This window comes from Neophocaena asiaeorientalis, unplaced genomic scaffold (assembly GCF_003031525.2).
Source record: "Neophocaena asiaeorientalis asiaeorientalis breed wild unplaced genomic scaffold, Neophocaena_asiaeorientalis_V1.1 scaffold72, whole genome shotgun sequence".
NCBI lineage: Eukaryota > Metazoa > Chordata > Mammalia > Artiodactyla > Phocoenidae > Neophocaena > Neophocaena asiaeorientalis.
The window spans coordinates 8,433,272-8,458,299 of record NW_020185336.1 but is presented as its reverse complement, the minus strand read 5'-3'; the positions used below and the strand labels follow the sequence as shown (position 1 = coordinate 8,458,299).

The 25,028-nt window shown below is 40.7% G+C and overlaps 1 protein-coding gene across 1 annotated transcript in view; it reads right to left on the bottom strand.

Annotated features, from left to right (window-relative positions):
• Nucleotides 1-1,152: 1,152 nt before the first annotated feature.
• ACVR1 (activin A receptor type 1) overlaps nt 1,153-25,028 on the bottom strand; it is a 75,289-nt gene continuing 51,413 nt past the window's right edge. Inside the window, exons 7-10 of the mRNA XM_024735976.1 lie at nt 18,120-18,395; nt 13,512-13,709; nt 3,357-3,487; nt 1,153-2,363 (exon numbers count right to left, since the gene is read on the bottom strand). Of these exons, the coding sequence (XP_024591744.1) occupies nt 2,229-2,363; nt 3,357-3,487; nt 13,512-13,709; nt 18,120-18,395 (740 nt within the window). The 3' untranslated portion in view covers nt 1,153-2,228. The remainder of the gene's footprint in view (nt 2,364-3,356; nt 3,488-13,511; nt 13,710-18,119; nt 18,396-25,028) is intronic.

Sequence of the window (25,028 nt, the reverse complement as noted above, 5' to 3'; positions counted from 1 at the left end):
TCCACTTTTGGTGGGTATATAGCCAAAATAATTGAAAGGAAGGACAAAGAGAAATCTATACACCCAAGTTCATGGCAGCATTACTCACAATAGCCAAAAAGGGGAAGCAACCCAAGTGTCCATCAGCAGATGAATGGATAAACAGAATGTTGTATACACATACAGTGGAGTATTATCAACTATAAAAAGGAAGTCAATTCTGATATATGCTGTAACAAAGATGAACCTTGAGGACATTATGGTAAGTGAAATAAGCAAGTCTCACAAAAGGACAAATATGAGTGATTCCACTCCTATGAGGTGCTTAGAGTAGACAAACTAAAAGGACTAGAATGATGGTTGCCAGGGATTGAAAATAGTGAGAAATGAAGAGCTGTGGTTTGACAGAGTTTCAGTTTTGCAAGAAGAAAAGAGTTCTGTGGATGGATGGTGGCAATGGCAGCATAACAGTGTGGATGTACTTGAAACCACTGAACTGTGTACCTAAAATGGTTAAGATGGTAACATTTGTGTGTATTTTACCACAATGTTTTAAAAGTTAAATGTGACTTTAATATATACCCTAATATACATTAGTAAATATATACTAATGAAGTTATTAACTTACCTCTGGTGAAAATTCCAGAATTTTAACACCTCTACTCTTACTGAGATACTTGAACCTCTACATTTTCAATCCCGTTGAACACTTCAAGAAGTGAAAAAAGCCAACAGTGGACTCTCCCAAAGCAGCAAGGTGAGATGCATAAGACCACTTTCCTCTCGCACAGGACCTTATACTAAACAAAATGCTTTGACCTCCTTCCTCCACTTATACTAACAAATCCCTTGTGAGACAAGTCTGTTACCCTCACTTCAAAGCTGGGGAAACTGAACAAGAAAAAAATAAAATCACAGCCTCCCCCACCCAAAAAAAAACCCCCAAATCTAAATTTAAAATTTTCTGATACCAAATTCAAACTGGAAGGCATCCCCCTAGAACCCCTCAGGCTCATTAATAGACTTAAAAAGCAAATTCGACTTACAAGTTAATTTTGTGCTTCTAGACTTAAAAAGTAAATTCGACTTACAAGTTAATTTTGTGCTTCTGTTGTTCCCACAAGAAAATGCTTTATAATATGTAGATCTTTTTTACATGTTGAAAAAATTCACTTTGACTTGAAAACATTTTATTTAATTTATACAAATAACTACTAAATACAAAAAGTAGATTAAAACAAAATAGTTATTTTTTTCTGGCAGAGTTTAAATGCACATAATGGATAATTCTGAAGAAAATGCATTTTCCCCACAGCGTTCAGGACTAAAATTCTACTGAAATCTTTGCTTCTAAATCAGTAATATATTCGGTGGTGTCACATGGGTAATGGCTAAATACGTTCTGCATATGAACTGAAAAAAAAAAGTTACAGTCTACACACATAAATGTGAAGCACTTAAAATGTGAATTTAACGGATAATAAAAGAAAATGTCCATTTCAGAGTATAGTGTTAAAAACATTTCAGTAATAAAATCATAAGACCACATAAAAATAAGCTTTAACATATGCATGAAGCAGTTTTGTAAAAACTGCTACTGCACAAGTAATAAATAATTTGCAAAGTTGTGTATAAACAATTCCTAATGTTCAGCGTCATTGTAAACATCAGCACATGTGTAAAATGCAGCAAAGTCTGACATTATATTTTGTTTTGCCAAATTGAATTCCTATTATCCAAAGACAGACCAGTGGAGTACGGAGCCAATGTTTCCGCAAGTTGGGTCTTTAAAATTAAGAGTAACAGTGCAAGTAAGGAATGCAAAGAATTCCTAGTGCAATAAAGAAGAGAAGCACAGGCAATATTGCTGATTAAAAATTCACCACCTCCTTGAGTTTCCCGTGGGGAGTGTCTAGGAGACCTGTGAAGATATGCAAAGCCACTGTCTTAATGCCCAGATCTCTTTTAGGATTTCTCTGTGTTCCTCCAGTTCCCTACCTTTGCAACAGTGTCTGTCCAACATGAGTCTCTGCAGCGTGAACAGTTTGTGAAATGCCCAGTTCACAGTCATTGAGCGAGGTTAGGGTGGTTTTGGTGTCTCCCCAGCACACGGCCGGGTAAGATGTCGGCCTTGTCAAAGCAGTCATCTGGGGAGGGAGACAGATGGATTCTGTTCTGACAACCAGTCAGGTCAGCATTAGGTCCCAGCTGGACAACGTCAGACCTTCCTTCTTGACACCGTGAAAATGTCAACAGTCAGTTTTCAATTTGTCTAGGGAATTATCAATTTTGGTCAAAGTCTTTTTGATACGCAGGGCTGTGAGTCTGGCAGATGGATTTTGATACCAGCATTCTTTCATCAGCTTGGCCAGGGAGGTTAATGTCTGAGGAGAGAAAGAACCAACATCACAGTGAAAAAGTAGCTGGGCAGATGTTACGTCAACTGTTTTGCAGGGCTCTGCAGGTCTTGTGAAGTTCAAGTGATGTTATTACCATCTTCCTTACACAAATAATCAAGGCCTTAGCCACTGATAAAGAAACCACTCTTGAGTTTCTTAAACTCTGCCCTCTGGACTCCTAATGCTACCAGTTTTCATCAGCTTGGCCAGGGAGGTTAATGTCTGAGGAGAGAAAGAACCAACATCACAGTGAAAAAGTAGCTGGGCAGATGTTACGTCAACTGTTTTGCAGGGCTCTGCAGGTCTTGTGAAGTTCAAGTGATGTTATTACCATCTTCCTTACACAAATAATCAAGGCCTTAGCCACTGATAAAGAAACCACTCGAGTTTCTTAAACTCTGCCCTCTGGACTCCTAATGCTACCAACTGACTATCAAGTCAGTTACACAGACCAGTGTGGTTGATGGTTTGATGGTTTGATGGTGCTAAAAGCCATAACACTAACCCAGAGTTAAAACTGAAATATGCAAATAGGGACATTTTTCAATGCCTTAGATTTGCTACTTACTACTTAACAGCAGCAATAAGGATCATCAGCATTAAACAGCCTATGTTTGGAAGAGATGCAGAGATAGAAAAGAGGTTAAAAAGCATCACTCAGGTCTCTTGGTTTACATGTGAAATTGCAGTCCTAGGGCCAGTGGCATAGTAATGCGTCTCCCAAAATCCTGGAGCTAAGCAAGGGTAGAAAATCTTGTGAATGTTGTCATTCATTGGCAAGATCTATCAGAAATGGCTCTTTCAAGAATGAGACCATTTTGTGAACCTGCTCAACTAGGTCTAAAGCTCTTCTACATAAAATAGGGAGAGAAAGAAACAGGGCAGATCTCTCAAGAACGCTACCAGCTGAAAAATCAAGAGAATGCAAATAGCAAACAGCTAAGTATAGCTCTAAAACTAAGAAAGCATTGCTCTTACCGGGTCTGAGAACCATCTGTTGGGTATGTTGGGCCTCTGTTGATCTACACAGACCACCTTCCTCATATCTTCAAAACTTGGGTCATTGGGAACCACATCATAGAACGGTGGCTTGTAATCCTCCACAATACCTACACACACGGACAAGAATTGTGCTGGGTTAGCAAAAGAGTAGAGGTTCCCAGGGTTGTACTGATGGTTGTCGCAGGTTACAGCGTTGACAGAAAAAGTACTGATCACCTTCCTCAAACTTCAGGGTGATTCTGAAAGCTACCGGTAGGTATTAAAATAAGTGGAAAACAAAGCAATAAATAGAAGCCCTGCAGAGAACTGGAGGAACGATAATTGTTAGAAGAAAACATGACTACCTCTCATGTAATTATAACAAAATGCTCCAAGAGTGCATACAAACAGCTCTGCAGTGCCCAACAGGGCACAGGAGACAGAACAAGAGTCCCTTCAGTGATTAAAAAGGACAAAATACCTAAAGAAGAAGGTACATGAATCTAGTGTTTTCAAACCATAAACTGAAATAAAAAGTTGGCCACAGCTAGAGCTGGAGGCAAACAAACAATCCAAGGCCATCATCAAAATACCCCTTTTTTTATGATTAGGGGAAAATGCATTGCTATAAAATAATCCCTCCAACCGGGAGGATGCAAGTAATGTAATATGAAATACTATTTCCTCACTCATTCATTCTGTATGTTCTGAGTACCCTCTGTCATTCACAGCTGTCTGTTTGATGGCTCTATTAATTCCTCTCAGATCAAAGGCGCAAAATAAAATGCAGAGGACAGTCTTTTGGAAAGGCAGAAGAATGGCTGAAAAGAATGAACTTTTCCCTTACTCCCAAGCAAACGTGAAAGTCGCTAATTTCAGCTTCTGCCCCTGCATGGTTTCCAATGCCTTAGAAACCTTTTTTCCCAGTAAAATTACATCAGTTCCTTACTTTTCACAAAGAAAGTAGTTCCACAAAGAGAAAAATTTAAAGCAATAATTTAGAATTAGAAAGTTGATTCTTTCCTTTATAGAAACGAGACCCAGAAAATCCCTTATTTTTCTCTCATCATCAAAGGCCTCAACAATGAGGGACAGCGGATTAGTTTACTGCCCTCTCTCCTTCCTCCACGTAACTTTCTTCTGTTCCTAAATACCTACCAGAGTGATTGTTGGCACAGGTGGGAGGAGGCTGTTTTAATAATTTTTAAGTTTTTCTAGCTCCTATAAGCTACCTGAAAAGCTTCAATCGCCTTTTCATTTATCAAAGAGATTAACAGAAGTTGTTCTCACAAATCCCACATAAAGACAAACCATTTATGAAAAAGATTAGTAATGATAAGGAACATCTGTTAAATACTACAGTTTTGTTAAACTACATAGATTCAAGAGTTTATTTTAAAAATGGAATGTAGTCTAAATTTAAAAATTCTAGTTGATATTAAGACTTACCATTAACTTACCCACATTGCTTGACTGTGTTTGTAATGTGTATTAGTCAGTGGAGTTAAAACCTTTCCTGACAAATGGTAAACAGTTCAGACTGGGCATAAACCACTGCTTTCAGAAGTCTTGAGATACCTCATCTCAGAGACCTTACCTACTTCTCTTGTAAGGACCCCAGGAAGCATTCAACAATATTTTAATTCTTTTCAGTACCTGTATTACTAGGAGACATCACATAAAATACAGCTGGACACAGACCAGCAAGATAATTTATACCTTTGTAAGGGCCACGTGAACTTACAAGAAACAGTAGGATTGCGCCCGTCACCACCTCTCAACTTTTCTGAAGGAGAATATATTTAATAGCCTGGCTTCAGTCTTTAAAAATCTAGCATAACAGCCAGCTATTTGAAGTAATTTGCCTGGCTAGCTTGGGAAGGGTTATGGGAACATCAATTTTTCTATAAATGCAAAAGAAAAAAAGCATGGCTGGATTTTTAAAACATAGGATCTGGGGAGACTCAACAATAAAATTCACTAAACAAAGATGAAGTTTTCCCTTGGGTTTATATTTCCCATATTTTAATCTTACGAAATACTGCCATGTTTTAACAAAAGGAATCAAGTTTAAAAAGACCATTTAATTGATCATGCCTGGAACTTAGTCATGCCTTTTATGCCTTTTTTGTCAACCATTGGTCAAACTGTTGACTGCTTCCATCTGATGTTGGTCATGCTTTCCCAGCATAAAATAAACCTGGTATTAAACTCCAGCAGTTATATATGGAACACCCTCTGGTCAAGGAAAGCAATTATTTCAATCAATATAAAGTATATTACATACTGACCATGTGTGGAACACCATTCTAAATGTTGGATGAGGATGATAAAAGTATAAGACATACTCTCAGTTTTCAAGGAACTCAAAGTCTAGTGGAAGATGAGAACAAGTCCCTCTCTTTTCTACTTTAGATAATGGAAATCTTGTTTAAAAAAAAAAAAAACCTCAAAAATGTTTTTCACCCCTTTGTATACTTTATATCTTGAAAGGCAAAGATAGATTGGAAATTCTCACTAAGTTTTACTTGCGAGTTCCTAAATTGGCTCAAAAACCATTTTGGTCCCTTAAACTGTATGAGCCAGAGGTTGTCCTTGGCACTAGGGATATAAAAATAAAGATGTGATGTTGGTGATGAGAATAATGGGAAAGGAAGACACGAAAAAAAATTACAAAGTAGGACCAGGGAGAAGAGGTGGTGGGGGGGCATGGTGTTCAATGGGTTTCAGAGAACTAAACACCTGTGTGGTTTAAATACCAGATATAAACCAGGTGCCATGGAAGCACAAGTAAGCTTTCTGGGAGCTAGGGCCTGGCTGAACATAGAAAGATGAGTTTTCAAGAAAGAGGAGAGGATGGGACAGGAATACGCCAAGGAGAGGGGGCAATCCAGGTTGGGGGCCGGTGATGTGGGACAAAGACAAGGGGTTACAAATGATCCTCCCATGTTGGAGAGGAGGGAAACTCCCTGTAGCTGAAATCAGTGCACACGGTGGTGGAGAGGGTGAGCGGTCAGGGTCAGACTGTGAAATAACCTGTGTTGTCAAGGTAGGAAGTTACTTACAACTGTTCCTCACTCTGCCAGAGAAAAAGTGGACTCTCGGTCCTTTTACAACAGCACCCAACAACTGCCAAATTGTGAGCCAGTGAACAGAACAGCGTGAATTCAGGAAAAGCGACTAAAAATACAAAGGACTTCGAGTGCCAAAGGAGTGGTACAAGCAACAGAGGATCCAGGAATGCAGTGGAAGAGGGGCTCTTAAACAGTGGTCAGGAAGGACGAACCGTGCCAACCCTCGCTTTTCCACGGTAGGGGCTGCAACTCGAAGGGCTGCAGAAAGAATCAGAGAAACTATTCATAACCTCCTCCCCACAGCTTTGGGCATGTGTATCTGATTTATACAATTTTTTTTTCCTGGACATGTGTCTAACTGAAAGTTTTCTCTTCTCTGGGGCAAATATATCTTTACCAACAATATCCCTATCATTAATTTGCTGCATGGTTCTGAGTAAACCCCTTAATTGCCAGGCCTTAGTCCCAACACCTTTAAAGTACACATCGCAAAGCGAATGTGCAGATTAGTAAGAACAACCTAGAAACAACCTTCAAAGCCCATGAAATGCCAGAGGGGCCTTTCTAGAAACGGAAGTCTCTGGAAACAAGGCCTCCTCATGACCCTCCCTACCCAAACCAATAGCAGATAAGGGGCTGTGGACTTGGCCATCATTTGAATAATCTGAAGGTGAGGCAAAGACAGATGCAGGGGATGTCAGAATCATGCAGATCACAGCCTTCCTTTCCTTCAGAAAGAGAAGCTGAGGAGCACCCAGGGGAAACGTCCTTGTCCAAGTTCACAGCTACCTAATGACAAACATTAACCTGAATCCAATTCCCTGTTTGTATTCTAGAATTCTTCCCAACAAGCCCAAAATGGAATAATGCATTAATCTCGTCACAAGGGCCTGCTCACTTCATGTCCGCGGTCTCTCTTCACTGCACCGCAGCTTGGGTGGACACCCAGGTAACAGGCAAGGAGGGCAGGCTCCCCAGCGTCCGCATCCCTGCAGAGAGCTGCCGTTAACAGTGAACTCCTACAGGAACTATGAAGCCCTTCAGAGATTGGAACATTACGACTAAAGCCACTTTACAGAGAATGAGAGTGGTTCATGTTGGGCTTCCGATAGTACTCTAAGTTAATACAGTGTTTCCTTCGGGGGTGGCCTGTGAGAAAATTAGATACGGTTCAAGCACAAAACTTTTATGTCTTATTAAATAACTGTGTATGTATTATTAACGTTACCTTCCATTTAATGCCATGGGATAACTGGTTTTCCCACTTCCAGTAGTGACATTAATTTCCTTTTAAAAAGAAATGTTTGAAAAAGTTAGCTGACTTAAATGATTAAGAAAATAATGGTACAAGGGGCATTTGGATATGAAAAGAAATCATAAAGGTAGTATGTGTATGAGAGAATCTTGGGAAACACTGTTTTCAGAGAGGCATTTTTTTCCTGGTAGGAAGAGGATTCAAAAAGGTATATCAACTATTTGTGTCACTTTGCTTAACATTCCTCACAGAAGGATTTCAAACACAGTTTTCAAGCCATGGCCAACATCAAAAATGACTAATATATAAACGGATGGAGCTGTTCACAGCAGAGGGGACGACAGCCTAGGGGGCTCTGGTGGCCCTTGGTGCTGCCTTGCTGCTGGAGGTTTCAGAGAACCAGTACCTCAGGCACTCCTGTAACCAACAAGGCGCACTAGCTGGGAAGCCCTGACTCCTTTCAGAAACAGGAACAGAGCTGGCAGGACAGCTCTGTTCCCTGCTAAGTGAAGTATCTGTGTGGCAGTGATGACCTCATCCTGCTATCCCCACTACAATCCATGAGCATATGGAACCATGCACATTATTCAAATCAAGACTAAATGCATTATCTGAAATCTGTTAAAAGTAATTTCTGTTACTGGGATTCTCAGCAGTGTGGCATAGCCAAAATAAATGGTTCACAGATTGCTTCATAGTCAGGCCCTACTAAAAATATTTATTAATGTGACAGTTGTCAGAAGAAAGGTCAAAGGGCCTAGGTCAAAGAGCCTAGGAGAGATGCACAGCCATGCTCTGAGTTAAGCTTTGACAAGACGCCTTACATCTCACACACCCTCAGACCTAGAGGGAGAAGCTCCAGAAGACTTCCAAGCGTTTGCTATCTGTAGAGGTCTCATGAGAAGAAGAATGTATCATTCACTGGATACTGGGGCTGTTACAAGGTTGACACCACAGATACTTGTCTTGGTGGAGACACCTGCTGTTAAAGATGTGTCAGGGAAAAGAGACCAGTAAGCAGTGAACAATACCCAGTAAAGTTCTGCTGGCCTCTGGTTATTTTGTCGTGAGGTCAGTTGACTGCCCTCCTTTGGTCTAGATCTTTAAACCAGGGACACGAAATTCCAGGAATCAGTGAGAGAAAAATCCCACCTCCATATTCCTGCCCCCAACCACTCACCTAAAAGCTCAAACGAAATAAAACAAACCTGAAAGAAATTGCTTGAATGAATACTAAAAATTTTCCCTAATATGAGTCTTCCCTTTGTTCAAACCTTAATATACACTAAGGTAGTGAAATAAAATCGTGAAACACACTGGACACTAAGTTGCTGAAGAAAATCAGAGTTGTCATGGTTTCCATATACAAGCCCATTGTGCTCAGGAACTTGAGGCACACGCCATTCCTTAGCAAGCCCAAGGGCTCATCAAAAGAGGTTTTCCAAAGTATGTGCGCCAAACATAAGCTTATTCTAACAAGTATTCCCTAGTCCCCACCCCATTAAGAGATACAGCTCAGCCAGCAGGGTTTTTTCAACGAGATACAAGTGCTTTTTGACACATTTCAACACTGGATTCCATCACAAAATGGAATAACCAAAGCCAGTCACAGTGAAACAAAAGTATGTCCACATAGCCCTCCTGTGGGCAGCAAAGAGGCGACACGTGAAGGGTATAGCAGAGGCTCACGCTGCCTGCATGATGCCACAGTCAAAGATGTGCTACGGGAGGATCAGGGAAGGTCATTTTAGTTAGCTTTTAAATCCATGAGCAGATGGGACCACAGTATTAAAGCAAAACAACTCTGGCGTTTCTGCATACAGGGATCCAAACAAGGTATGACACCGAAGGCTGAGGTTCCAGAGAGAGGACTTCTAATCTCAAGAGGGAACTGCTGCAGGATGCTTGGATGGGGCTACTAGAAGTTTCTGATCAGACCAAAGCTAAATGGCACACATGAAGAGCCATGATGCACCCATTTATCTGTGGAATCCACGTGTCATTTTCTGTCTTCACACCACACTGAACCCAGGTGACCAGAAACCAGTGTGTCTGTAGAACTATAAAAGTATTTTTGGCAGAGAAGTAGCAAAAATCTTGAAAGAAAGGCCAAGGCCTAGCTACAAGACTCAAAGGAGAAAGGGACCCCCCTTCAGCTTGGAAGAGAGAGGAAGCTTCACCTGAAGCATAAGAACACAAATCAGGAAATCCTGCTCAGATGGGCTGTGTCAGCATCCCAGGGACAGTCTGTATTTCCTGGCCTGGGTGAGACCGACATACTCCATTTTAACCTGAGATCCCAAGAGTATGGTCGCTGACCTAGCAGCACAGCGTCACCTGGGGCCCTGCTAGAAAGGGAGATCCTGGGTCCAAACCTAGACCTACTAAATCAGAAACTCTTGGGGACGGTTCAGTACTCTGTGTTTCTAGGTGATTCTGCTGCACACTCTCTGGCTTAAGAACTAGTGATTCAAGCAAACCCCCTGCCTTAGATTCATATAGAAAATTCACCTGGAAATGGTGAGAAAATGACTTTCCTTCCAACCAATTCCAAATTCAGTGTCCAACTAAACACAAACAGTAAATTCCAAAAGACACTACTGAGAAATTTTCAGATGTGAAAATGGACTTAACTCTCATTTCCTGTACAGACACAGCAGGAAGTTTATTATTATTAGCAAAGAAATGTAAAATTCCCATGAAAATACAAAATGCAACTTATTTTTTTACTCATGGTTCACTTGAGGACTGTATTACTCCAAGAGAACTATCTGGGGGCTTCCCTGGTGGCGCAGTGGTTTAGAGTTCGCCTGCCGATGCAGGGGACACGGGTTCGTGCCCCGGCCCGGGAAGATCCCACATGCCGCGGAGCAGCTGGGCCCGTGAGCCATGGCTGCTGAGCCTGCGTGTCCGGAGCCTGTGCTCCTGCTCCGCAACGGGAGAGGCAACAACAGTGAGAGGCGCGCATACAGCAAAAAAAAAAAAAAAGAACTATCTGGTCATCAATTTTTATAATGGACTCAGAAACTCAAAGATGCATAATTATAATGACCTCCCTAAGATATTCATAATGAGGTACATTTAGTATGCAATAATTTCAAATATATATATCCTTTAATGTCAGTTCTTAAAGCTAGTAAGAAAGTGAAATAGGTACATCACACCCTGGGGTGAGCGGGATATTGTAAATTAGAACAACCGTTATGGAAAGCAATTTGGCAGTTATGTGTGAAGCCATAAAAACATCCAAATTCTTTGACCAAATAGGTCACTTTTCTTCAGATTAGGAATAATTCCCCAAATGAAAAAGTTGTATGAACAAAGATGTCTACATGGAGGAAAAAGGATGTCTGACAACATAGAAATGGTTAAATTAATGAAATATCATGAGACCATCTAAAATAAAAAGACTGACCAACATTTAAAAAACACAAATGAAAAAGATGATACAGAATTATATTTACACTATGATTACAACTAAGTAAAAAAATATGTACATGGTTGCATAAAGAAGGGGAAAGAAACATGAATACTGGAAGGTAAAGGCAAATTTTTCTTATCTTTCTTTCTACTCATTTTTCTGTTTGGGGGTATAGTAATAACGAAAATATTAACAGGTAGGCAAGCAGCACTGAACACTTTGAGTTTGGATAAACTGATTTCTGTGTGTGTGTGCGTGCCTGTGAATATTCATGGAAGAAGGAGGACTAGAGAAAGAGAAGGGGAAATATCAAATTAGTCATTGCCAAGGGACAGTAGCTGATTTAAAATGAGACATGACATACCCTTACCTCCCCCTAAAAATCAAACCACACCACAGAACAGAAGCTCAACCCACAAAATTTTAGGAGCAATCTAAACCATGACGTAAGGGGGAGATCAGTAAATCAGAAAGCAACCAAAATAGTCTCTCTTCCTCTACCCTTCACGATATTTTTTCCAAAAATAATGTTAAACACAGGATAGATCAAGAAAACTATTTGTTGAGCTATATTTTAAACTGACGGCTCTATTCTCCAACTGACTCCTATTAATCACAGCTGATCTTTGAAAGCCATTTGGGTTTAAGCCTGCGACACAGGGAACAAATTTGCAACATGAGTTCTTACAAAGCCCAAAGCCCAAGTTTCTGCCAAGTTTGCCTTTCATCACGCAGGCTTGCCTGGCATGGCTCCAGCACCCATAGCTGGACTGGACTATCCTGGCCTTGGAATATTAACTTCCTCTTCGTCTGGGGCAAGTTCCCCACCACACCGTTTATAATGACACTAATCCTTCTCTAAAGTGTTTAAAATAAACGAATTAGAATTTGATTTTCAACTCTTAAGGCACTCAAGAATTATTAGAGATGGGGAAATGAAGTCTCTGTGCAATTTCAGGCAAAGTTCAGAACTTGATAAATCAGCAAAACAATCACTCTGTTGCAAACAATTCTCAAGGCACTTGAATGGCACAAAATGCAAGTCAGTAGCTCTCAACAATTGAGAAACAGTTACCAAGAAAATGTTCATGACTCCATCCAAAACAAAAACAAAAACAAAAACTTTAAAAGAACTGTCTGGTTACAATGCATGTATGTTTATGTTTAATTTAAAACATTGTCTTTGATATCCTTAAGAGTGTTAAAAGCAAACACTCTGCTGCTGTTAGGGAGGAAAAAAAACCTACCACAAAGGCTTTGCCAATTTAAATTACTGCACACTAAAACTGTTACCCCAATTTCACTTAGCTCACAGAACCAGAACCTCCTACTCTCTGGCTATTATTCTTGAAAATTGTAAGTTACCCCCAAAATTTCAATCCTTACAAGAAACTATGAGTGGAAGGTGGGCTGGAGCACATATGTCAGTGACTTCATGCATTATTTCTTTAATACTTCAAATCTAGGATTCCAGTGGGTCCCAGGAGGGTAAAATACCTCCTGAAAATGAATATTAATTTAAATATATAGCATTTTCTATTGTTTTCCTGGAACAATTTCAGACACATTCTTTGTGAAATAGGACTTCCAGTTGTGAAGGTATGAAGAGGTCGATTTAGTCGATTCGAGAGATTCTGCTGTAATAACCACTTTGTGGGTAGATGGGGCATGTGCTATTTGAATGAGGATATGTAGTGCTTTCAGAATACAGTGAACTTAAAGTTCAACAATGTATTTGTGGCTGATTTGAAAGATGGAGGTGAAAGTTCACTGTAGGGAATATGGGTAAAAAATTATCGATAGACATATGCTTCCCTAGCTGCTAAGGCAACACCGTTTCATAAAGCTTACTTATAAGAGGACCAGCACGAGCTTCCTATTCAGGGCTTCCTGAATGTAAACTTCACTTACTTTGCAGGTACAGCCTGCTTCTTACAAACGAGTGAATTCTGAGTGTGCAACCTGAATCTTTTCTCAGTAATCCAAACTTAAGAAGTAAAAAATATCTATAATAGCAGAATTCACCCTTAGATTTCCTTGAGGCTCTCACGATAAAACTCACTTGGGAAAAGAGCAAAGAAGGAGGAAGGGTGGGGAAAAAAAGGCAGAATAAGGACGGAGGAAGGAAAAATAAAATACGGACTGATAAAAAAAAAACAAACCAAGGAATAAGTAGTCTCTTGCAGAAATACTTTTTCCACCACAGTTTCCCCTCCTGCAGTTAAAACAGACTGCCATTACGTGCCTTCCACCTACCAGCCATAAAGCAAATATAAATGCCAACAGCTTCACAAGCATGATTCACGGAACAATGTGTACTTAAATATTCTCTTTGCCTTTTAAAGGTAGCAGAATCAAGAGGACTCGGACAAGGGCAATATTATCTGAGATCAGATACCTACCATTGCTCACCATTCGCCTGGCCACTTCCCACAAGACAAGTCCAAAGGCCCAAATATCGACTCTCTTATAAGAATCGAAACAATCCACCTGGATGGTTTCATCTAGAACTTCGGGGGCCATGTAGCGTTTGGTGCCCACACGGGGGTTGTTCCCCACGTCGAGCTGATTGGTGCTCTGGGAATGCATGACTGCCAGGCCTGAAAGGAAGAAGACAACATTGTCAATCCGCTCCCTTTCTTTCCCACAGACGGCTGCTGAAGGATTTTAAACCAAACCCAACGAACAGCGCCCTCTTGTGGCATCCATGGTGACTGCCGCATTACACCCAGAGTCATCTCTGGAGTACCCTTGTGATGACTTCCGTTGAGAGCAGGAAATAGGGCTGATGCCAGAAACATTCTGAGGCTCTTAGGTTAATAGATGAACCTCAGAGACAAAAAGTTTCGGGTAAATAATAAACTAATACACCAAACCAATATGAGGCCAGTGTTCAAAATCCACAGGAAAACAGACTCACTTGTTAAATGGGAGCCTCCAAGTGGCTTAAATAACAAGGAGCAAATTAAGCTCTCAGGCTCCAGCACAGCTCCCACTAGACTGCAAACACAAACTTCAAACCATGTGAGGCAGGGACTTTGAGGTAATTTATCATTACATAAAGGGCCGACTGCCCCGGGCCCTGCTCCATACCTAAAAAAGGGCCGCTCATCTGAACAGTAACGTGGACCAAACCCACAGGGCTTTCTTTCTCTGCAGCCACATGTACAGAGAACATTAAGCTGGCCCTCAATTCAAAGCACAACTATCACGTTAAATGATTTTGACGCACTATCTTAAACCATGACTCACTTCCGAATTCCTCAGCCAATTAGAGAGACCCAGCATTCCTCACAGAGCAAGGGTAATAGACAGATACGTGCATGGTTTATTTGAGAATGGAATTGCTTTTTGATGCATGTGCAGACCAACTGAAAGTGATTCCTGTAACACTCAAAATAATGAAAATTGCCAAACTGGAGCAAGCAGACCATGTACACCTTTGTAACCCAGCGGGGATCCCTCAAGTCATCTATGGAGAATGATTCTCCTCCCACTCCGTGGCTTTGCATGGGTGAGATGATGACTCCATATAAAGCAAGGGAGATAGCACGTATGTTATCTCAGCCTCAATACCAAAGATACTGGCAACTGCGTTTGACTAAATCAGACTGGTTCCTCTTCTCATTTTTATAATCAACCCTAAGATTCTATGGCCATTACGAACATTTCTCAAACCATAACGCCCCCCTCCACCATTTCCAGAACCACAGAGTAAAGATAACAGAATACAAAAAAGGTGAAGTTTAAATAGAGAATAGAAATACTAGCTGTGGTGGTTTAAAAATACATCCACAAGTGTTTTGAAACTTCTCCCTTCACGAGGGGAAATTCAGTTCCTCGTGCCTTGAGCGTGGGCTGGACTACCAAACAATATGGCAGGAGAGTGTGTGTATCTTTAAGGTTAGGGCATAGAAGGCATATGGCTTCCTGTTTGCTCCCTCTGGGCTCATTCATAGTGTTATGAAGACACTCAAGCAGCCCAGTGGACAGGACCACATGAACAAGGAACTGAGGCTTCCCATCAACAGCCACGTGAGTGAGCCATCCTAGAAGTTCCTCCAGGCCCGACCAAGCCTTCAGATGCCTGCAGCCCTGACTGATGGTATGACTGTTACCCCTGTCAGATCCTGAGCCAGAACCACAGACCTGAGTTGTTCCAAGACTGTTGACCGACTGTATGAGATAATAAATTTGTGTTATTTCAAGCTTCTAAGTTTTAGAGGTAATTTCTTTCCCAGTAATCCATAATTATTACACTAACTAAAGAGACCAACCAAATGCAACGTGCCTCAATTCTTGTTTGAAAAAACTGGAAAAATTTAAAAATGGCTATTAAATAATATTAAAGCATAATCAATAACTTTTAGGTGTGATAAACTGTGAGTATGCAAGAGAAGTATATTTAGGGGATGCACTTTGAAGTATTTAGTAGTAAAGAGTTGTGACTTTGCAACTTTTTCTTTTTTTTTTTTTTGCGGTACGCGGGCCTCTCACTGCTGTGGCCTCTCCCGTTGCGGAGCAACAGGCTCCGGACGCGCAGGCTCAGCGGCCATGGCTCACGGGCCCAGCCGCTCCGCGGTATGGGGGAGCTTCCCGGACCAGGGCACGAACCCGTGTCCCCTGCATCGGCAGGCGGACTCTCAACCACTATGCCACCAGGGGAGCCCTGCAACTTATTTTCAAATGAATTTGCAAACATATACACTCAGCCACATACAAATAAAGCAAATTTGGCAACATTTTAATAACTGTTGAATCTAGGTGTTGTGGATATGAATTTCTTAATGCTTGAATTTTTCTGTGATCAAAAGCTAGGAAAATACAATACTGGTATTTTTGCTAAAATACTGGAAGTTTTACAGTATTAATAATAGAACATAATTTCTAACAAGTGATCCTTAATTTCTAGGTATAAAGTAAAAAATTAATATAAATTGCAGTCTTACAGGAGCTGTTTCCTGTACTACCAGTCTACTTCCCTGAATAATGACCCCTTAACACAGATTTCTGTATGAAACCGTGAATCCAGCTGGAAAGCTATAGGTCAAAATAAATGTAATTAAATAATTAGTTAGCTGGATTTGCTAATTCCCCCCAAGTCCCATAAACCAAAACCAACAACAGCTGCCTTAGTTTGTCTATCTCCCCTTGGCCTCAGGACTGTAACAGCAGCTACCATTTGAATGACTATTTACCAAGCATTTATAAAATTTCTGAATCTTACAAGAATTGTGTGAGGTGGGCATAACTGACTTTTAATAACATGAATAATACATAAACACACTACTATAAAAGTTTCAAACAATAGAGACGTTCAAGGCACGGTGTCAAACGCTGAAGTCCCCCTTGCTAAGCCCCTTACCCTTGCCCTGAGTGTAAGCAGGTCAGCACTTAGGGCAGGTAAAAAGATGAAAAAACCTGTACAAAAATACTGGATCAGGGACTTCTCTGGTGGCACAGTGGTTAAGAATCTGCCTGCCAATGCAGGGGACATGGGCTCGAGCCCTGGTCTGGGAAGATCCCACATGCCGTGGAGCAACTAAGCCCATGCGCCACAACTACTGAGCCTGCGCTCTAGAGCCCGCGAGCCACAACTACTGAGCCCGCACGCCTAGAGCCCGTGCTCTGCAACAAGAGAAGCCACCACAATGAGAAGCCCGCGCACCGCAACGAAGAATAGCCCCCGCTCGCCACAACTAGAGAAAGCCCGCGTGCAGCAACCAAGACCCAATGCAGCCAAACATAAATTTATTAATTAAAAAAATACTGGGTCAATAATTGGGAAACTCAAATCACCTTAGCTCCATAAGCCATGGCACAGCCATAAAAGTCTTCTACACCACAACAAAAACGTTAGGGTCATGCCTCCTTATACTTGGAAAACACCGTAAAATAATTTCTCAACATGAACACAAGGACTTTAAAGGGATAAAGAAAATTTTTATTTGAAAAAAATTTATTTGAAAGAAATTTTCCTGATATGTCAAATCCCTTGTGTTTAAAAACAATTTTATCATCTATGTAATTAGAGCTAACACTGCCTAAACGTTTATCAATGTAACAATAACTATAATGATATGAAAATAAGAGCAACCATTTTTTATTCAAGGGGAGTGAGTATCCTCAGTAGTCCACTGAAATGAATAACCGAAATTACAATTCAGTTCTCGTTAGCATAATTATTCAGCCAATATTCTAGGGGTCTAGGATGAATAGGCTTTATAGAGAATGCCACTATAAATGAAAATAATCTTATTTATAATGCAATTAAAGCTACATTAAGCATCACCCTAACACCATAAGAATGAGATATGCCAGCAGGGCAAATGGTAAATTAGTTTGGGGATTTTTTTTTTCCCTCTTTCTTTGATTGATAATTTTGCCTTGGTTACAGAACAACTTTATAAACCATTTTTAAGACAAGTTCATTCCATAGGTTATTTCATTGTGTACCTACTTTGTGTAAGGCTTGTGAAATCAGAATGCAACAGTACTGGTTGCCTCTCAGGGTGGGCTGGGGCAGGAACGGACTGAACCAGCACGAGGTGACTTTCTAGAGTAATGGGAAGGTCTGTATCTTGACAGCGATTTGGATTTTACAGCATCTGTCAAAAATCTGAGAGTGTGTACTTAAGATCTGTGCATTTCATGTGAAATATAAATTTTACCTGAAAAGAGAAAAAAAGTAAAGAACTCCAGTGAATGATATATTGGTGTGTATGCTGAAGCCACTGGAGGGAAGGGCTCTTTTGTCTGCAATTTACTTTGAAATGTATCAAAGATTAAGCTGTACTGATAAATGGAGGCTGGATATGTGATAACAGTAAAATGTTCATGGGAGAATCTAGGTGGTAAATATACAGGTGTTCACCGTGAAGCCCTTTCAATTTGCATGCTTGAAATTTTTCATAACAAAGTGTTTGGAGGGAAAAAGATGCAACCTGGCTAAACAAGAGAAGAAGACAAAAGTTAAAACAGTAATTTAAAAATATTTTTTAAAAATTTACCCAAATCTGCTATGCAACACTGTCCATTCTTCTTAACCAGGATGTTTTTGCTTTTTAAATCTCGGTGAGCAATGGCTGGTTTCCCTTGGGTCCCAAAGATCTCTATGTGTAAATGTGCGAGACCACTAGCTATGGACAGCACTATTCGCAGGCAGCTCACTGTATCCAGAGTAGTAAGCTGAAGGTAGTCATACAGCGATCCCATTTCATGATAATGTGTGATTAACCACAACTGTGTACTGGAGTGTCTTGATGTCATGTCTGAAGCAATGAAACCTGGAGACAGCAAGAACAAAATTAATAGACATGTGAGAATTTCACATTCCAGCTTAATTTACTATACAGAAATAGTGACCCATACAGTAGAGATCACCTATCACAAAAAATAATTAAACTTACCAGCTGCCATAAAAGAAGGTTTACAGAGGCATCAACAGAGAAAAATAATGTATTTATACCTTAAGAAGACACTGCTAGTGAATAGGAAATTTTCATATTCATTTCCATTGTAAATAATCCTTTAAAATTTTTCTTACATTGCATTAAGATTCAGATAGAAGGGGCTTCCCTGGTGGCACAGTGGTTAAGAGTCCGCCTGCCGATGCAGGGGACACGGGTTCGTGCCCCGGTCCGGGAAGATCCCACATGCCGCGGAGTGGCTGGGCCCGTGAGCCATGGCCGCTGAGCCTCCGTGTCCGGAGCCTGTGCTCCGCCACGGGGGAGGCCGCAATAGTGAGAGGCCCTCGTACGGCAAAAAAAAAAAGATTCAGATAGAAATAGTGTCTTTGTGTTTACCCATAATGAGAGTGTTAAACCCTTTATCATGTTGACATTCCAGGCATAGATCATTCATCAACCACCCAGAAAGAACACAAAGCCTAGAACCTAGACACCTGTGTTCTAGTCTTGATCTGCCTGTGATCTGCTTTATAACATTAGGCAACTCATTTGGGCTCTTTGGATTGTCTCTGCTATAAAATCAAGGAGTGAGTTTATCTTAAATGTGACTGATTCACCGATTTAAAAAAGGAACCTATCAAATATAACAGGCACCTAGGATGCTCTTTGTCAGTCACACAGGAAAACCAAGATGATGGTGTCTGTTGGCTAGAAAAGAAGACAGAGTTAAAATGGAAAAAGTATGATATAATGTGAAAAGTCCTGTAATATATATGTGCAAAGGATAACAGGAGCCCAGAGCAGGGAATCACAATAATTCAGACTAGATGTTACGGTAGGCTTCCATCATGAAGTGACCACTGAAGTCGTCTTGAAAAGAAGTGAGATACTGATCCTGTGATACACTGTAAACATGAAAAAGAATATATATGTATAACTGAGTCACTTTGCTATACAGCAGAAATTAACACAACATTGTAAATCAACTATACTCCAATAAAATTTTTTTTAAAAGTGAGATATTGAAAGATGTAGATAAAGAGGAAGGAAGAAATTTTTCTAGACATTCTAAGGGGACTTTTCAGCACTCTGAAAGAACTCGCAGTCGGAGGCACTTCCTAACCTATGAAATAAATGGTGATGTGTGTGCCTGTCTTTCCTGCTACGGAGGTGCTTTCCTAGCGTTATAGATCTATACCTTATAGACACCCATATGGACAGTGAAATTTGGAACTCAGAAATACAAGGGGATTTTTTTTTTTAAAGACAGATATGGCTTGAAGAATTAAATGACTTGTGAAAGTGTAAAGGAAAAGGAGAATACATAAACATGCCGTACTTTATATAAAGTACTTTATATAAAATTTATATCACTTGCACAAATATTTTCTCATGGAATTCTTCTCAGTAGACCAGAAAGGTAAATATTATACTCATGTTACACATGATCAAGTTGCTGCTGGGAGGTGCCACGGACCACACAGCTAATGATCACACAGCTATTACGTTGCTACCAACTCCAAATTTGGTACCAGCTCTCTGATACACCATACCTTGCATAGGAAAGTTCCGGGAACAAAGAAACGTTTCCCTATTTGATCATCATCATCATCGACAACAGAAGCAGCTAATAATTAGTGAGAATCAGCAATGCGCCAGGCACAGCTAAAAATCCTACATGCAATCCTCCAACCACCACATGAAGGGGGTAGATTACATCACTGACATTAAGGTCACGAACCGTACCCAGCAATCTGGCACCAGAACCCATACTCTTACCCACCGTATCATCCTGCCCTCAAACAAGCTAGCTTCTACTCGAGAAAGACAATCTGACATTTGTACCTGCGGGATATCTGTACAGTGAACCGAATAACACTTCCACACCTTGATCCCCATCTCTTTCTCCCTCTTCCTCTAAGCTGGTCCCCACAGCCAGACTTAGTCTCTCACTCTTCCCTGTTATCCCACCTGCCTCTGTCTCCCCATAGCTGATTCTCTTAGAACCCTTAGCTGGCCATAATATCAAACAAAATGTGCACTTAGACATTTATTTATTCTTGCTAAAGAAACTGCTTCTGCTACAACAAGGTCCTACTGTATAGCACGGGGAATTACATTCAATATACTGAGATAAACCATAATGGAAAAGAATATAAAAAAGAAGGTCTGTATGTATATAACTGAGTCACTTTGCTGTACAGCAGAGATGGGCACAACACTGTAAATCAACTGTACTTCAGTTAAAAAAAATGTTTCCGGGCTTCCCTGGTGGCGCAGTGGTTGAGAGTCCGCCTGCCGATGCAGGGGACACGGGTTCGTGCCCCGGTCCAGGAGGGTCGCGCCCCGGTCCAGGAGGGTCGCACGTGCCGCGGAGCGGCTGGGTCCGTGAGCCATGGCCGCTGAGCCTGCGCGTCCGGAGCCTGTGCTCCGCAACGGGAGAGGCCACAGCAGTGAGAGGCCCGCGTACCGCACACACACACAAAAAATGTTTCCGCTTTATCACTTTAAACCACATGATATTCATCTTTTATTTTTATTTTTTTAACATCTTTATTGGAGTATAATTGCTTCACAATGGTGTGTTAGTTTCTGCTGTATAACAAAGTGAATCAGCTATACGTATACATATATCCCCATATCTCCTCCCTCGTCCATCTTCCTCCCACCCTCCCTACCCCACCCCTCTAGGTGGTCACAAAGCACCGAGCTGATCTCCCTGTGCTATGCGGCTGCTTCCCACTAGCTATTTTACATTTGGCAGTGTATATATGTCCATGCCACTCTCTCACTTCGTCCCAGCTTACCTTTCGCCCTCCCCGTGTGCTCAAGTCCATTCTCTACATCTATGTAGGTCTTTATTCCTGTCCTGCCCCTAGGTTCATCAGAACCATTTTTTTTGATTCCATATATATGTGTTAGCATACGGTATTTATTTTTCTTTCTGACTTACTTCACTCTGTATAACAGACTCTAGGTCCGTCCACCTCACTACAAATAACTCAATTTTGTTTCTTTTTATGGCTGCATAATATTCCATTGTATATATGTGCCACATCTTCTTTATCCATTCATCTGTTGATGGACACTTAGGTTGCTTCCATGTCCTGGCTATTGTAAATAGTGCTGCAATGAACATTGTGGTACACGACTCTTTTGGAATTATGGTTTTCTCAGGGTATATGCCCAGTAGTGGGATTGCTGGGTCATATGGTAGTTCTATTTTTAGTTTCTTAAGGAACCACCATACTGTTCTCCATAGTGACTGTATCAATTTACATTCCCACCAATAGTGCAAGAGGGTCCCCTTTTCTCCACACCCTCTCCAGCATTTACTGTTTGCACTTTTTTTTTTTTTTTGGGGGTACATGGGCCTCTCACTGTTGTGGCCTCTCCCGTTGCGGAGCACAGGCTCCGGACGCGCAGGCTCAGTGGCCATGGCTCGCGGGCCCAGCCGCTCCATGGCATGTTGGATCTTCTCAGACTAGGGCACGAACCCATGTCCCCTGCATCAGCAGGTGGACTCTCATCAACCACTGCGCCACCAGGGAAGCCCTGTTTGCACATTTTTTGATGGCCATTCTAACTGGTGTGAGGTGATACCTCATTGTAGTATTGATTTGCATTTCTCTAATAATTAGTGATGTTGAGCATCCTTTCATGTGTTTGTTGGCAATCTGTATATCTTCTTGGGAGAAATGTCTATTTAGGTCTTCTGCCCATTTTTGGATTGGGTTGTTTGTTTTCTTGATATTGAGCTGCATAAGCTGCTTGTATATTTTGGAGACTAATCCTTTGTCAGTTGCTTCGTTTGCAAATATTTTCTCCCATTCTGAGTGTTGTCTTTTCGTCTTGTTTATGGTTTCCTTTGCTTTCTATGGTGCAAAAGCTTGTTTCATTAGGTCCCATTTGTTTCTTTTTGTTTTTATTTCCATTCCTCTAGGAGGTGGGTCAAAAAGGACCTTAGCTGTGGTTTATGTCGTAGAGTGTTCTGCCTATGTTTTCCTCTAAGAGTTTGATAGTGTCTGGCCTTACATTTAGGTCTTTAATCCATTTTGAGTTTTTGTATATGGTGTTAGGGAGTGTTCTAATTTCATTCTTTGACATGTAGCTGTCCAGTTTTCCCAGCATCACTTACTGAACAGACTGTCTTTTCTCCATTGTATATTCTTGCCTCCTTTATCAAAAATAAGGTGACCATATGTGCATGGGTTTATCTCTAGGCTTTCTGTCCTGTTCCATTGATCTGTATTTCTGTTTTTGTGCCAGAACCACACTGTTTTGATTACTGTAGCTTTATAGTAGAGTCTGAAGTCAGGGAGCCTGATTCCTCCAGCTCCATTTTTCTTTCTCAAGATTGCTTTGGCTATTTGGGGTCTTTTGTGTTCCCATACAAATTGTGAAAATTTTTTGTTCTAGTTCTGTGAAAAATGCCAGTGGTAGTTTGATAGGGATTGCGCTGAATCTGTAGGTTGCTTTGCGTAGTACAGTCATTTTCACAATGTTGATTCTTCCAATCCAAGAACATGGTATATCTCTCCATCTGCTTGTATCATCTTTAATTTCTTTCATCAGTGTCTTATAGTTTTCTGCATACAGATCTTTTGTGTGTCCTTAGGTAGGTTTATACCTAGGTATTTTACTCTTTTTGTTGCAGTGGTAAATGGGAGTGTTTCCTTAACTTCTCTTTCAGATTTTTCATCATTAGTGTATAGGAATGCAAGAGATTTCTGTGCATTAATTTTGTATCCTGCTACTTTACCAAATTCATTGATTAGCTCTAGTAGTTTTCTCGTAGCATCTTTAGGATTCTGTTTTGTATAGTATCATGTTATCTGCAAACAGTGACAGTGACAGTTTTACTTCTTTTCCGATCTGGATTCCTTTTACTTCTTTTTCTTCTCTCATGGCTGTGGCTAAAACTTCCAATACTATTTTGAATAATAGTGGTGAGAGTGGGCAACCTTGTCTTGTTCCTGACCTTAGAGGAAATGGCTTCAGTTTTTCACCACTGAGAACGATGTTGGCTGTGGGTTTGTCATATATGGCCTTTACTATGTTGAGGTAGGTTCCCTGAGTGATTGATTAAATAAATAAATAACTACAATTTATTCTCTCACCTTCTCTAAGTCCCCAAGTTCTTAGAGAAGGATTTTTGTCTGTCCCGTTAGTTAGGCTCTAGACCTTCAAGAAAACTGACTTTTAAATAAGTAAGATTTTTTATAAAACTATTTACCACTCAAGTGTGAATTGTACAACTACATTTGCTTCAACATGCTAGACCATTTTTATGGGACTTTTGTATTTTGAGTCAAAGCACTCTACTGTTAGTGGAGACTGAACAGGTGCCCATACACTGGAAGCCTGGCCCAGCCATTGGACGTGTTCATAACACTGAGAGAACGTGATAAGGGCAAAAGCCTCTCACATAACAGCCAAAGTCATCCTCCCAGGTGCCTCATAAACGAAAATAAAACCCCAAATCTTAAGTGAGGTAAGCAGTGCCCTTGTAAGCCTCTCACTGGCAGCTCTCGTGGGAACCAGGTGCTGGGCAGCTCTGATACCTGAGGAGTGAGGCCACCATGCTGGGGAGCACAGGGCTTGAGACTGTTGGACCCCAGAGCCAGACTATTGGGCATCCACACGGCTCACCATCCTGAGCTGGGTGATCCCACATGTGTCACATAAAATCGTCACCTTGGTTTCCTCATTTATAAGATATGGATAGCACCGTCCTATATCTCAAAGGGTTACTGTGAAAATAAAGAGTTATTGTAGGTAGAATGTTTCATATGATGCCTACCACACAGTAAGTGTTCAAGAGTAGCTGCTTACTATTATAGTTCAAAATAGTCCTGGGTTCAATTACGGCCCCAAAGTTTGTAATTTAATATCTTTTTCAGGTAGTTTCCTTCACTTCCGATTGGTCTCAAGGAATTCCGACTGATTAAATGGTTAAGCAGTACCTTTTAAGAGTATGTGGCAGTTCTGGAGATGGAGGGTGGTGATGGTTGCACAATATGCCTGCACTTAAATCTCGCTTATATGATTCAAATGGTCAACTTAATGGATATTGTACCATTTCTTTTAGTGCTATAATCGCTCTTAAAAATTTATTTTATTGAAGTAGAGGTGATTTACAATGTGTTCATTTCTGCTGTACAGCACAGTGATTCAGTTATACATATATATATATACATACATTCTTTTTCATATCCTTTTCCATTACGGTTTATCACAGGATCTTGACTATTCCTGTGCGATACAGTAGGACCTTGTTGTTTATCCATCCTATATATATTAGTTTGCCTCTGCTAATTCTGAACTCCCCTACTCCCCTCTCCCTTGGCAACCACAAGTCTGTTCTCTATGTCTGTGAGTCTGCTCCTGTTTCACAGATAAGTCTATTTATGTCATATTTTAGATATAAGCGATATCATATGTACCATATTTTTTTTTTTTAAAGAATGTAAGATGAGACTTTGGAGTGAAATTGTCATATTAACTGAA